Here is a 13995-nt window from a genome sequence, read left to right as displayed (position 1 = left end):
CCCGCTGCCGGCGTGGACCTGCTGGGAGGCTGGACCGGAACTGCAGAGGCAGAGGCAGAGGCGGGGCCTTTCTAAACTCAGTCTTGACCGAGTGCCTTTTCATTCTTTTTTTTTTTTTTAACCTAATCGAATTGTGTCATTTTAATGGATGAAGCTTGGGGGGTGGTTTTTGCGGTCCCCGTCGCTTTCTGTGCATCCTGATTGCTTCCCTAGAGACGGAGCCAGAGTGTTGTGCCAGAGCCAACACGTGGCAGAAATGCCGCGTGGAGAAAGCTGTGTGCTTCCGACCGACTGATCCTGCTTAAATCAGCACCGCTTGGGCCCCAGCCAGTTCATCCAGTCTGTGGTATAAACATTGAACTGGCTCATCTGTTCCAGTTAGAATTTTTAACCCCACCTGCAAACTGAGTTTCCTTCGTTTTATCTTTTCTAATACATAGCTATTAACGTAAAAACATTCAGACCTGTACATAATTTTTGTGAGTTTATTTGAGCCAAACTGTCAACAACTTTCAGGGAGCAAATCTAAAGTATTGGGATAATGCTCCAGAGAATGGCAGTTTTTCATCTTTTTTTTATACATTACAAGGGGGGGGGGCGGGTGTGTGTGTGCGGCATAGGTGGGTTACATGAAACCCACTGGTGTTCAGAGAGGCTGGAGAAAGCAAAGCAGGGAAAACTCTAGGATGAGATAGTTAACAGTCAACAATTAACATAACAATAACAATGAAGGAATTTATAGTCTCCTGTCCAGGCACCCAGGGCATTTGGTTGTGGCCTGAGGTGTCTGGAAAAAAGGGAAGTTAGAAGTTACCCAGACATTTCAAGGGTATGTTATAGATGCAAAAAGACAGATAGGCTCAGTTAAGGTAAAGGTTGACCTTGTTGGTGAAGATACCGGCCTAAGACATAACTACCCACCATAATTGCTTTTAGTTAAAGTTTAATTTCAGACCATCCTTTGTAGTTACTTTAGGTCTCATTGGGTCATCTGCAATTACAAATACCATGCAGGTCTTCCTTGAGTTTGTCAGGTTAGCATGGAGCTCCTTTCATCAACATAGCAAAACTGATATTAAAGGTCAAGTACCATTTCCTGAGTTAAGGGGAATTATCACTGGCAACACAGTGAATTTACTAGAGCTTACATTATCCTGTGTAAGCTTTCCAGTGTGAACAGCAACATTAGGTGTCTTCTGGTTAAAAGGAACACACCAAATCTTCATGGACTAATTTTTAGTATTGTTGCTGGTAACAGTAAACTGAGTGACATGAAGGACTTTCCATTAGACTTTGGGGCCAAATTGGGTTTTGTGGAATAAAATGTTAAAACAAGCCTCTGATAAACGTTGGGGGTAATGTCAAAGTGTAGCAACTAGTAAGTACTGTTGGGGGTGGCGGGAAGGGCACAGGTGTGAGACCTCTGGGGTCAGGCCATACTTTGGTTCTGGCTATGATAGAATTCAGAGCAAAGACTCAAACTATAAGAGCACATTTATAAAATCATGGAGGTGGAAGAAGTAATTCGTACAAGATAGGCTTAGGAAACAAGATATAGAGGTAAGGGAAGGGCCCTTGGAGCTTAGAAGTGAGGAAGGTAAAGGTGATGCAGGGGGCAGGGGGAAGCAAAGGCTTGCTCCTGGGAGGGAGAGCCCTCTGGGTCCCCTATTCCCAGGGTTTTAAGGAGATTTAGGGGAGGTCCCAGGGGAAGATCTCAGTAGAATCTTCAGCAGCTTTCCTGGTCTGTCCTTTCAGGGTCCTGTCCCCACTGATTGGTTGGTTGGTGCCAGGGCAGGGGGTCATTTTTCAATGGAGCTGGTCCTGAAGTCAGCCATGGCTTTGCTCCTCTGGTTTTGCTGCTTTTTTGGGCCTGGAGCTAAAATACAACTGAGGTCTAGATGTTATCTCTAGGGAGGAAAGGTCAGGGGGTCCAAACCACAAGACCACTGATATACTAGTGAAAGGGTTAACTTAAAATGCAGGCAGACAGGGCAGGGGTCCAGTGGAAAACAAAAGGCAGGTGGAACACAGGCAGGGGCAGACATGGCGGTTTGAGCCAGCCTAACCACAGGACCAACCAAGCAGAAATAATAAAATGTTTCTGGACTCAAAGCAGGAGGCATGGGAAACCAAGGGAGGGCCTTTAGCAACAAGATGTACAAACACATAGAAACAGAAAAAGGTCAGCATAGGAACAGAGAACACATAGAAACAGGGAGAGTTTGGGCCCATTGCTGGGCAAAAACCATCGAGGGAATCTATCAGGCGACGACACAGGCAACAGAAGCAGGCTTGTAGCAAGTGTACCCCTGGACCATAAGGCTTTAACCGGCAGCCCATTCTTGGGCCCCCCTCCCCTTGTGGGAAGTCTGAATGTGCTTGTCATAAATTTTCCACTTTTGCTTAAATCTTCTGGTCTGCATGGCTCATTCTTCGACGTCCCGAGACACGACCCCAGGAAAACACCTCGGCTCATCTTTCCGGTCATCACTAGAGGAGGAAAGGCCACCCTGGGGACAAGGTCCCACCCTACAATTGTCCTTTGCTAGGCACCCAGGGCTTTCCACCCTAGGGACCTGTACTCTGCTCATGTCTAACTGCCCACTACAGTACCAGGTACTCTTCTCTGGATCTTATCTTCCTTCAAACTGATAAATTTATGTATGAATTTTTAAATGTGTTTAAATATACATATCCCAATATATGGTATATATAAACTAGTAACTAAAGTTCTGCAGCACACCAAAAATGTATTTTTTGATTTGACAAAAAAATGTGTAATTTTTATTCACTCACACTGGACAGCTGTGTTGGCTGTTGTCATTTTTATATTTAACAAGCTAAGAGATTAGTGCTTCTATTAGTCAGGGACTAGGATCTCTTCAAACAGTGTAGGCCCACCTTTGCTGCTACTCATTGGGGTCACATAGTCTCATCTTAAAGTGTTCCATTTGAATATTGTGATCCAAATAAAATTTATAAATATTTATTTCATATGTGCAAACATACATTTCTTAACTCATAATGGGGAAGATTAGAACTTGCTACCTACTTCACAGAGAAAGTTGGGGGGAAATGTCTATTCTAAAGCCCAATACAAAAGTAAAGTATTAGCATTGATGTGTATGTATGTTCTAGTCATCCAGCAGTGTGATGCCCTGTATCTTTTGAGTTGCAGAATACAGTATAAAATGAGCATACAAATATTGAGCAAACCAACCAAAACCATGTTAACCCTAACACTTTGCAAATGAACTTGTGCAACATAGTAAAACATTTTTTAAGTTCTATATTTATAGTCTAGTCCCATCATTATTACTATTGTCACATGACTAATTTTTAAAACTTTAAGCTCCTTAAATTATGTATTTTTCTACAGCTTCTGAAATTATCTCAGTGCTGAACAAAGGAATGGAGATCAAAATATAAATATAGGCCTAATATGCTTTCTAAAATGTTTGACAAAAGAAATTTAAAAAATTATTTTCATGAGCAATTGTTAAAGTGATCTCTGGGATCAGATTTAGGTTTTTCTTTACTACTTTAAGGTCTTACTTTGCAAAACCAAAACTACCTAATGTAGTTACCTTCTTTCTCTTTATTGAAAAAAAAATCCTCTTGTATAATCTTGCTCATGTTTAGTTTGTAAGCATTTAAGCATGCAAAATTGGTTTTTACCTTTCAGAAGTATGGATTCATTTAAAAGCAGTAGTACGAAACCTCTTAAAAAACATCTCTATTAGGAACACAACCTGTATTCCAACTGTCACATTATGAAGTAATTCTTGCTCTTGTCAAAGCCACAGTGGCTGTTTTCTCTATATTCACTTACTTACCCACATACAAGTGATGGTGTATTTGCCATCCATCAAGGTGTGTAATATAGGTAACATAGGTTATATTAAAGTATTTAATGATGCTGTCATGCTAAATTCCAGTCACCTGGAATTAACACCAGTTAATTCACAATAACACTAGCTCTTGAGTATTGTGACTTAAGCATTTATCAATGGGATGTATATTTCCAAAGAGACTCAGGAGAATCCAGGATTTATAGAGTGTAACATAAGTATACCAAACATTAATATTAAAGAGAAATCTGGACAGGTTCACTTACCCTGGTTAATAGAATACTGACTACATATAGTGATTTAAAACAATGAATTAGCCTGACCAGGTGTAGATCAGTGGTTGAGTGTCAACCCATGAAACAGAAGCTCACTGTTAGAATTCCCTGACAGGCATACCCAGATTGTTGGGGAGCGTTTGACCCCCAATAGGAGGCCTGCAAGAGGCAGCTTATGGATGTTCTTCTCTCATCAATGTTTCTCTCTATTCCTCTCCCTTCCTCTCTAAAATCAATTTTAAAAATTAAAAAAACACCAATGAATTAGTTTTCCTTTGGTATTTTAATCATTTCAAAATAATTTTTAAAATTTGCTATTTGAAGTTTCAGCATGCTTGAAATGTTCTGTTCTGTAATGCCAGATCTGTGGGAATGTTTCTGAAAAATAACAAAATGAAAATAGATTGAAAAAAATCAGAGGATCTTAAGAGGTTTAATGACCTTGAGTTTCCATTTAGCCTAACACTTTATATTGTTTTAATAAAGTAAATAATGTAGGGTGCAAAATAATTTTTATGAAATGTCTATTTAGTCATTTGAGTAAAAAAAAGTTAGAATGATATTTTCATAAAGAACAAGACAGGCTCATTAAGTAAACTATCTCCAGTTCCCCTTTTTACCTCTTAAGTGGATGACTATAAGTCATTTTCAATTAGCAACAAAAGGATTTAACTTTACAGTAATGAGAAACAGAAAGGGAAAATAATCTTTCAAACAGATACCAAAATGAATTTTTGTGAATATGTTGGTATAAGTTGAAATATGTTTGAAAGGCATGAAGTGGGTATTCTGTTGGCACAGGTAAACAAAATCATTTCTAAAGTAAATCTATAAACAGATTACAAAACAACTGCAATATTAACTACTTTGGGATATAAGGTCTAAACTAACCTAAGTGTTATTTCGAAGAATTAAGTAACTTTGTGAGCGACACACATCGATTGGTTGCCTGCCACAGGCGCCCCGACTGGGGCAGGTGAAAGAACCTACATCCCAGGAACATGCCCTTGATCTGAGACACTTCTCTCTTTGGTGCGTTCTAATCACTGAGCCATGCCAGTCAGGACTTAAGTCACTTCTTAAAAGAATGAGAGAAAAGAAATACATTGGGTCATCTGCAATTACAAATACCACATACTTTCAAAAGGGGGGGTGGGGGGAGTCCTGGATGGTCCCAAAAGATAATGCTTTGTAATGTTCAAATAAAAATGCACTGCATTACATCTGAAATATAAAAAATGTATTTGAAAAATGTTCCTAATATAGGTTTCTAAAAGCATGTTATTGTAATTAATAAGCTCGATCTCCAAAATTAAATATGGAACATCCCAATCTATATCCCCATATCAGAGCTTGAAACTTAATATAGGGCTTTTTCTCTTCTTTTTTCAGTAAGATACTGAATTTTAAGAAATTCAGTTTTGTGAATCAATAGAACTCATGTGTTGTAATAAATATGGGATGGTATCTGTTATCTAGCAGGATAATTTTAATTGGAAAATAACCCTAATACAGGAAAGAAATTAACCAAAAATTAAAGGATAGGGCCAAAAGTCATATATAAAACATTCTATTAAACAGCATTATATCCCTTTCTTAGTAAAGTGCTACAATTTTATTTCATAGCTGTATTAATTTGTAGGGTCGTATTTAGCCTTTCCTTTAAATTTGGTTATCAATCAGTCAGATATAAAAACAAATTTAGCTATTTTAAGACCACCCCCTAAATTACAAAATAAATATATGTTTGTTTACAGACCTCAAGGATATGTTTGAGAAATCTCCTTTTTATTCTTTATTCATGCCAGAGGTTAAAAAAAAATGTTCTTCATTTAATTGAAGAGCCAAGGAATCATTATTAATACTGTCAATGCTGGTGATTTATCTGAATTTTAGTTAGTTTGTTTCACTACTGTGGAATTTGTCTAATTAAAAAAAAACACAGATTGATACATACTTCACTTTTATGATTACCTTCTTTTACATTTCAACCATACAAATTTATTTTTCCATATGAGACAGGGTAGAACACATTCTTCTTGTATACGTTACTGTTTATTGTTTCAAGTGAATGGAATAAATTCCACTGAATAGTTTAGTGTGGCCCTGTATCCTATATAAACAGGTTAAAAGAAGACTTTATTTTATAATCTGTGTATTCACGTCTACCATAAATTGTCTTCATGACAAGTGCAGAATTTCTTTAATTACTTGCCTCAAGTTAGCTGTTGATCCTTTTCACTGATAATACACAAGTGTAGAGAACAAGAAGCCTTTAAAATTGGGGGGAAAATACTTTCCCCTATATTACTGAATATTTGAATTTTATGTTGACTCTGGATGACCAGGAAAGCCAGTGTTAAGAATCAGTATTACCCAATATAAAATAGTACACTGAATTGTTTAATAATAAACAGTACATTAAGAGCTTGTATATGCTGACTGGGAGCCAGTGGTGGCTTTTAAATTCTCAGAAAGGCTAAATATTTTATGGTTAGCAGAAACCACAGGTGATGATGAAGGTGCTCCATGTCTCTGTAGCAGCCATTACATTAAAAATGTTTACAAATTATGTCATGAGCAGTAAGAGAATTTTACTGGTATTAGTGATAAAGGTGAAGAGAAGAAAGAGTGAAGTGTGCATTAGTTAAGTGTGGCAAGGCAATAAAAAGACAGAGAAAAGTGATAAATTTCTTCTATACGTGCTTTGCTGCAAACAAATTCAAAAGAGCAATATGGATACTTAAAAAGCCAATGTTGGGAAACATCCATTGATAATGCCCGTTGTTTTACTTTATACTTAAATTACACAAGCAGAAAAGTTATGCTTATTAATAGTTTAATGTATGAAGGAAACATCCAGATTTCTGAATATGAAGGTACATATCTCACATTAATTTAAGTCTACATAAAGTAGAGCCTCTATACTGACATATTGAAATTTACTTTCTGCTTAGCCTTCTCTGTTATGTAAACAATTGTACATTTATTTGCCATTCTAAAACTTCAGGATCAAGTTTACATAATTTTGCTAAATTTCCGTGTTTGCTCAGAAGCAGTTTACAGTACTAATACCAACCAGCCAAAGAACAGCTTCAACAGAAAGTTATGTCCAAAGGGGAAGAGGGAGAGCAAAAAAGAAAATGGTAAGAAAAATGCTAACTAAGGTAAAACAGATGATGATGGGGAATGGGCAGTCACAAATGTTCACAGAAAATAGGTCAGTTAGTAAGTTCTTCTGCAAAAAGCCTACACACTTCAGTCAAGCACATCAGTAGAATGATTTGGGAGCATAAAAATAGTTTTCCGGCCACTTGTGATTTCCTCTGTATGAAAAGGAATCTGCAGGCTAACAAGCTGATCTTCATCAGCCAAGCTGGTTCATATGCACACTGTTCATGTGAGGTGCCCAGGGTCCAGTCCACACCTATGAAGAAAGAAGGTGCATTTTATTAAATGTGTATTTAACATATAATTGACTAAAATAAAACTCTAGCTATGGACTAAAATAGCTAAATCTCATTTAATTTGCAACATACTTGAAAACAATGAAGAAAAGCAATGATAAGCCACTTTTACCAATTATTTCCTTGCCTCTCCTCTTATTCCTCAAATAGGATCCAACATCATTTTTTAAAAACCATTACCTGGGTACATAGATTTATGACTGTAGAAGGAAAATGAGTCAAATATATTAAACATACACCAAAAAACACTAGAATATACAATGTATCTATGAATTTGTAATTATACATAGTTTTGACATTTATGATTCTCTCAATAACCTCTATATGGCCCTTTTCATAACTAGTAAATTTTGATCTATAAAATTATAAAACTTGGCAACTTAAAATCTTTTAATTACCATCTACTGCCAAACGAAATACTTTATGCCGTTCATAATTTCAGCACAAATTATGTACCATTTTCTACATCCCTCTGCTATATTAAATTTCCTTAACTGCCCATATTCACCATAATCTCTCACTACTGTGATTTACCTGTATCCTATTTGTCCCAGCATCTCATACACACTAATACATAAATGTTCACTTAATGATCAGCCTTACCGTTTGAGGGCCATTATTTTCTGTGGAGCTTGAAACCATCTTTATTAGGGAGTTCCAAGAGGGGTCTGCAGCATGAGGGCCATTAAATATGGGTCCTGCAGCACCATCAGGAATAGGTGCTACTGAAGGAATCATTGCATTCCCATACACAGAAAAAGGCATACCCTTAAAAAAGGAGGGAAATAAATATTATGCACATTCAAGTCACTGATCACTTTTCCCAATATAACCAATAGCCCTAAAATTAATATTTGAGCCCTGGCTGGCTTGGCTCAGTGGATAGAGCATAGGCCTGTGGTCTGAAGGGTCCCAGGTTCGATTCTGGTCAAGGGCACATATCAGGGTTGCTCGATTCCCAGTAGGGGACGAGCAGGACACAGCCTATCAATGATTGTCTCCCATCATTGATGTTTCTCTCTCTCTCTCTCTCCCTCTTCCTTCCTCTCTGAAATAAAAATATATTTTAAAAAATTAATATTTAAAACTTCACCTCATTTTGGAAAAGTGTAGGTTATCTAGGTAATCTAAAAATTACTTTCCATTATAATGATTTCTTGTAGCATTAGATATACATAAGCCTACTATATCCAAAATATTTTGTCAAAAATTTCTCTGAACTGAAAAAAATTAAGATTTATAAATATTTATATTTTAGCCAGATTTTGACCTATAATTGTAGGCCGAAGCCCCAAAATCATTCCACAAATGCTTATTCCCTTGAAATTGAAATAAGACTAAGAAGAAAAACATCTGGAAATAATGAAAATGTTTATTTAAATCACCATTACCCCAACTTTAGGAAAGTCCATGTATCCTGCAGGAACATGCTGATGGAATGTACCAGAAGGAGTTACAATTCCTGTACTCTCTCGCTCCATTGCTTGATGCTGTGAAAACACTCCTGGATCAGACATAGGCCTATGAATCATAGGATTTCCCATCCCAGGGTTACACCAGTCAACTTTGTCTGAGGGAAAAACAAAAAGGCAGGAAAAAATAAATGGTGATATTTAAAATCAGAAGAAAGCAAAATAAAATGTTTTATATATTTCTAGTATTTTCTACATTAAATTATGAATTCCTTCAGAATAATGACATTCTTTTTTATATATTTACTGCAGTATTTCTATGTTTGTAGGTAGTGATATAATACTCTAACAAAATAACTTAAACACTTTGTGTTACAAAACAAAAGTAAAAAAAGCCAACATAGGGTGAAGGCTAACGAACCTCAAAGGAAATATTAACATCTCTTTAATATGAAATGAAGAAAAGAATATGCTTACATTAGATCAAGCATGTCAAACATGTAGCCCACAATGAGTATTTTTGCAGCCCAGCCAATATAATGGCATATAAGAAACATTTTAATAAAAATTTTGTAACTTAATTTTTACAATATCCTGTTATACGTAATTATTAATAACAAACTACAATGTTTGCTAATGACTGATTACTATAATTGTGTTGCATTCATTTCCCTTACGCGCCTTACGTCCAGGCGCACCATTTCTTTCCATTAATACTAGCAGCGAATATTTTAGCAGCCGATTGCCATGTCATTATGACTTGTTTAGTGTGCACAACAGGAAATATTTTGCTTTCAGAAAACAAGAAAAATAGGTTAATTTGCATTACACTTATTAATTTGTGCAGTTATCTAGTGTCTGGTAAGTTAATGTTCAAGGAAAAATATTAATTTTTATTAAAATGTTCTATTATTTTATGTTAACAATTACTTTTATTTCAGCCCTTTGTATTCAGCATGTCTCTATCGAAATAAACCTATGTGTCTATGAAAATTGAAGCTTTTTGTTTTTTTGAGGCCACATAAACTTAAACCTTGTTTAGTTGGCCCGTGTTAGCCTTTGAGTTTGACATGCTTGCATTAGACTATTTTCAAAAAGCAATGATAAATTTGATGGGAGGTAATATGGGAACAGTAAATGTTCTGAACTCTTAAATAAAAATGATTACTTAATTTCCTGTAAGCAGAAAAGCATATCATACCTTGATTGCCACCAATCCCTTCAAAAGACCAGATGCCACTATGCCCTACTGATGTGGACAAATTACTCCCAATAACAGATGGAGCTGAAGTTCCAGTTTGCCTGATACGTGCAGAACGTTCAGTCCCAATAGGGACTGGAACTTTTCTGTCCTGAGAGACGTTGCTGGGCTTTTCTGACCCTAAAGGTACTGATGATGGGGCAGGAGAAGGTGCACGAACTCCGGAGGATACTGACTGTGCAGGAGAATCTAGAGAGAAAAGATATTTTGAAATAGTATACATGTCATCTATAGAGCATGACATTTTGTAAAACCAAATCTTAAATCTAAAGATGTCTTAAATATACATCCTGAAGAAAAATATGAGAAAAATGTTTAAATAATAAGTAATGCGTGTTAAAATTTATAGTTCCACAACTTCATACTCATTTTCCAATGTGGTGCAGAATTTTTCCATTTCGTTATTTGATAATTAAATGTGAAGATGTACATGCTGCAACTATACATGTAATAAACTATTAAACTAATTAATATTTAAATTAATTAATCCTTGACATTGAGTAAAATATACCAGAGCAATCTGAAGAAAATGATTAAATTTTTTAAAAAATGGAGGTAGGGAAAATCATGCCTATTTTGACAAGTCCCAATCATGAGGATATTTTTCCATTGATTTTTAGAGAGAATGGAAGAGAGAGAGGGAAAGACAGAAATATCGATGTGAGATAACACATCGATTGGTTGCCTCCTGCACAGGCCCGACCAGGGCAGAGCCTGCAACCCAGGTATATGCCCTTGACCAGAGGGCGACACGCTATCCACTGAGCCAAATTGGCTAGGGCCCTTGGTATAGTATATAATAAAAGCCTAGTATGCTATGTGTCTGATCATCTGGTCGTCCATTCAAACAATCAAAGCGTAATATGTTAATGATATGCTAAGGCCGCTCAACTGCTCGCTATGATGTGCACTGACTACTAGGGGGCAGATGCTCTGACCAGTAGGTTAGCTTGCTGCTGGGGTCTGGCCAATCAGGACTGAGTGAGATGGGCCAGACATGCCCTGGAGCCCTCTCACGGTCCCTCCCGGCTGGCCAACGTCCCACATCCCTTCCCGGCTCTGATTATGCACCGGTGGGGTCCCTTGGCCTGACCTGTGCCCTCTCGCAATCCGGGACCCCATGGGGGATGTCAGAGAGCCAGTTTAGGCCCAATTCCACAGGCCAGGCCGAGGGACCCCACTGTTGCATGAATTCATGCACCGGGCCTCTAGTAGTATGATAAAAAATAAAGGACTCAGATATCTAGCAAGTCTGGAAAAGCTAGCTGAAGAAAAAAATAAGTTTCTTTAAATCAGTACTTCACAGAATCTTAATATGCTTATAAAATATCAAATTATTAGGCGGTATACCTGAACCTAATACAAATTAACATTGACTGTAAACTATAATTTAAAAAATAAAAAACAAGAAAAAGCTTGTCACTACCTGACTTTCTTTTACTATATATATATATATATAGTGTGTGTGTGTGTGTGTGTATACCCAAAGGAATTCAGATAGTTAATAAATTTGCAAAAATCTCTTTCTACATTCATGCACACAGACACAAAAGCATAATGTTTCTATTTTCTGAAGCACTTCCCCAGGAATTTGGAAGACAAAGAACAATTCAATAAGATTAGCCTGAATATGTTTTAAAAAAGACTTCTCATATATAGTTTATAATCATATAGACTGGAAAGTACTGTGAAGATCAAGTCCATCTTAACTAAGGCTTGCAGAGGTCTATTTTTTGGTTAAGTTGATAGGATCATCTATCTGTGAGTATAGTGACATTAACTAAAAAGAGTGAATGTGAAAGCACTTCATAAATTATACTTATTATACAGATATTGTTATTATTGGGGACCAAAATCATGGAACATGATAGGCTTATCTATCCTATATAATAAAAGCCTAGGTGGCGTCACGCCCTCATGTGACGTCACAAGATGGCTGCCACAAGATGGCCGGCAGGGGAGGGCAGTTGTGGGCAATCGGGCTGGCAGAGGAGGGAAGTTGTGGGTGATCTGGACAGCAGGGGAGCAGTTAGGGATCAATCAGGCTGGCAGGGGCGATCAGGCTGGCAGGCAGGCAGGCAAGCAGTTAGGAGCCAGTGGTCCTGGATTGTGAGAGGAATGTCCCAGATTGGAGAGGGTGCAGGCTGGGTTGAGGGACACCCCTTCCCCCACCCCCGCCTCCTGTGCATGAATTTCGTGCACTGGGCCTCTAGTATGAATATAAAAGGCTGATATGAAAAGTGTCCCCTTGGGAGTTTGAGTGGGAGACTGTGAAGTTTGATTGCTTATATGACGTGCACTGACCACCAGGGGGTGGCGCAGAATGAAGGGAGGCCAACTACTGGCAGCCAGTAGCCAGGGAAGGAAGACCCCAATCGGCCCTGATCATCAGCCAGGCCTAGGGACCCTACCTGTGCACGAATGTTGTGCACTGGGCCTCTAGTTATTTATACAAGTGAACCAAGAAAACTATTATCCTCTAATGACAAGTTGAAGTACACCTTGTGTGGTCATGGATCCAATAGCATTACTTGACAGCGTTTACTTTTAACAAACCAAGAAAATGCAAAATCCAGGTAAGTATCTTTAAAGCAATTTAAGTATTTGAAAATTCAACTTAAAAAATCTACTAAGCTAGCCAAGTCAAAACAAAAAACATGGGTAACGTAAAACAAAACAGACAAAGTGGATCCAAAGATACAAGTGAATGGGGACAAATCACCAACAGCTTTAAGATTCATGTAGTATCAGCATCTGTATGGAAGGAAGCAATATGAGAACCATAAAACATTCAAAGGAACTAAAAGGAAAGCAGGGCAGGCCAATGAGAATAGGTGAAACTGGGAGAGTTTTGCCTATGTGTGGATGATTGCAAGGGATTCACAATAAGGTCTAAAAAAGCTGGTGCAATATGAGCCCTATGAACTCTCAAAAGTACTTGCTGAAGCTTCATTCCAGGATAAAGCCGCATACTGGTAAGAAACTTCTGGGAACAGATTCCAAACTGAGCAGGAAAGGACAACAGATGCAAAGAGAACGTCCAGTCAAGAGCAGGGCAGATGGGGTAGGGGTGGGTGGGTAAGGACAATAAAGCCAACACATGAGAACCACTGCTCTACAGAAAGAGATGGAAAGAATAGCTGTCCCAAACCCTTGCTGGTTCTGACAATCAATAGGTGATACTGTAAGATATATTTTTCCCCCTCAGATCCTTCTTATAAAGGTTAATAAAATATTCTAGGTTTGATATAATTAAGGTTGATTTCAGTAATTTAAAAACTTGGAAATTCTATTGAAATTCTTCCTACCATAGGTGAATACAAATTACATTTTTAAAAATAGCCTTATCTTTTTTGTTATTATTGTTAGTCCCCTCCCCAGGATATTTTTCCATTGATTTTTAGAGAGAGTGGAAGGAAGGGAGAGAGACACAGAGAGAGAAACATCAATGCGAGAGAGACACATCCATTGGCTGCCCCCTGCAAGTGCCCTAACCTGGGCCAGGAATCTAGCCTGCAACCAAGGTACACGTCCTTAACAGGAATCAAACCTGGGACCCTTCAGAATGAGGGCTAACATTCTATCCACTGAGCTAAACCGACTAGGGACCTGCATAGCCTTAAAGTAAACACCATTTTCCTTGAGATTCCTTCCATAGATCTACATTCCTTCCCATGAAAAGAGCCTAATTATTATAATTTCTTTGATTAGAAAACAGCAAAATCTAAT

General features: G+C 37.6%; 1 protein-coding gene and 1 long non-coding RNA gene across 8 annotated transcripts in view; one reads left to right on the top strand and one right to left on the bottom strand.

The window, feature by feature from the left end:
- The first annotated feature begins 620 nt into the window (after window positions 1-620).
- Window positions 621-1887, top strand: LOC132218182 (uncharacterized). Its single transcript, XR_009449097.1, has 2 exons — window positions 621-1081; window positions 1475-1887. It is a non-coding gene; the product is annotated as an uncharacterized LOC132218182 (long non-coding RNA).
- A 4189-nt stretch (window positions 1888-6076) lies between these two features.
- ANKRD17 (ankyrin repeat domain 17) overlaps window positions 6077-13995 on the bottom strand; it is a 177527-nt gene continuing 169608 nt past the window's right edge. For all 7 annotated transcript variants that reach the window (XM_059668945.1, XM_059668955.1, XM_059668996.1 and 4 more), the window contains 4 exons: window positions 10207-10455; window positions 8985-9163; window positions 8197-8361; window positions 6077-7553 (listed from right to left, as the gene is read on the bottom strand). In XM_059668945.1, coding sequence (XP_059524928.1) covers window positions 7494-7553; window positions 8197-8361; window positions 8985-9163; window positions 10207-10455 — 653 coding nt within the window. In that variant the 3' untranslated portion in view covers window positions 6077-7493. The remainder of the gene's footprint in view (window positions 7554-8196; window positions 8362-8984; window positions 9164-10206; window positions 10456-13995) is intronic.

The sequence above is a fragment of the Myotis daubentonii genome, chromosome 1, assembly GCF_963259705.1.
Source record: "Myotis daubentonii chromosome 1, mMyoDau2.1, whole genome shotgun sequence".
NCBI classification, from domain to species: domain Eukaryota; kingdom Metazoa; phylum Chordata; class Mammalia; order Chiroptera; family Vespertilionidae; genus Myotis; species Myotis daubentonii.
Note: the sequence above shows the minus strand (reverse complement) of the source record. Positions and strands in the feature narration are given on the sequence as shown.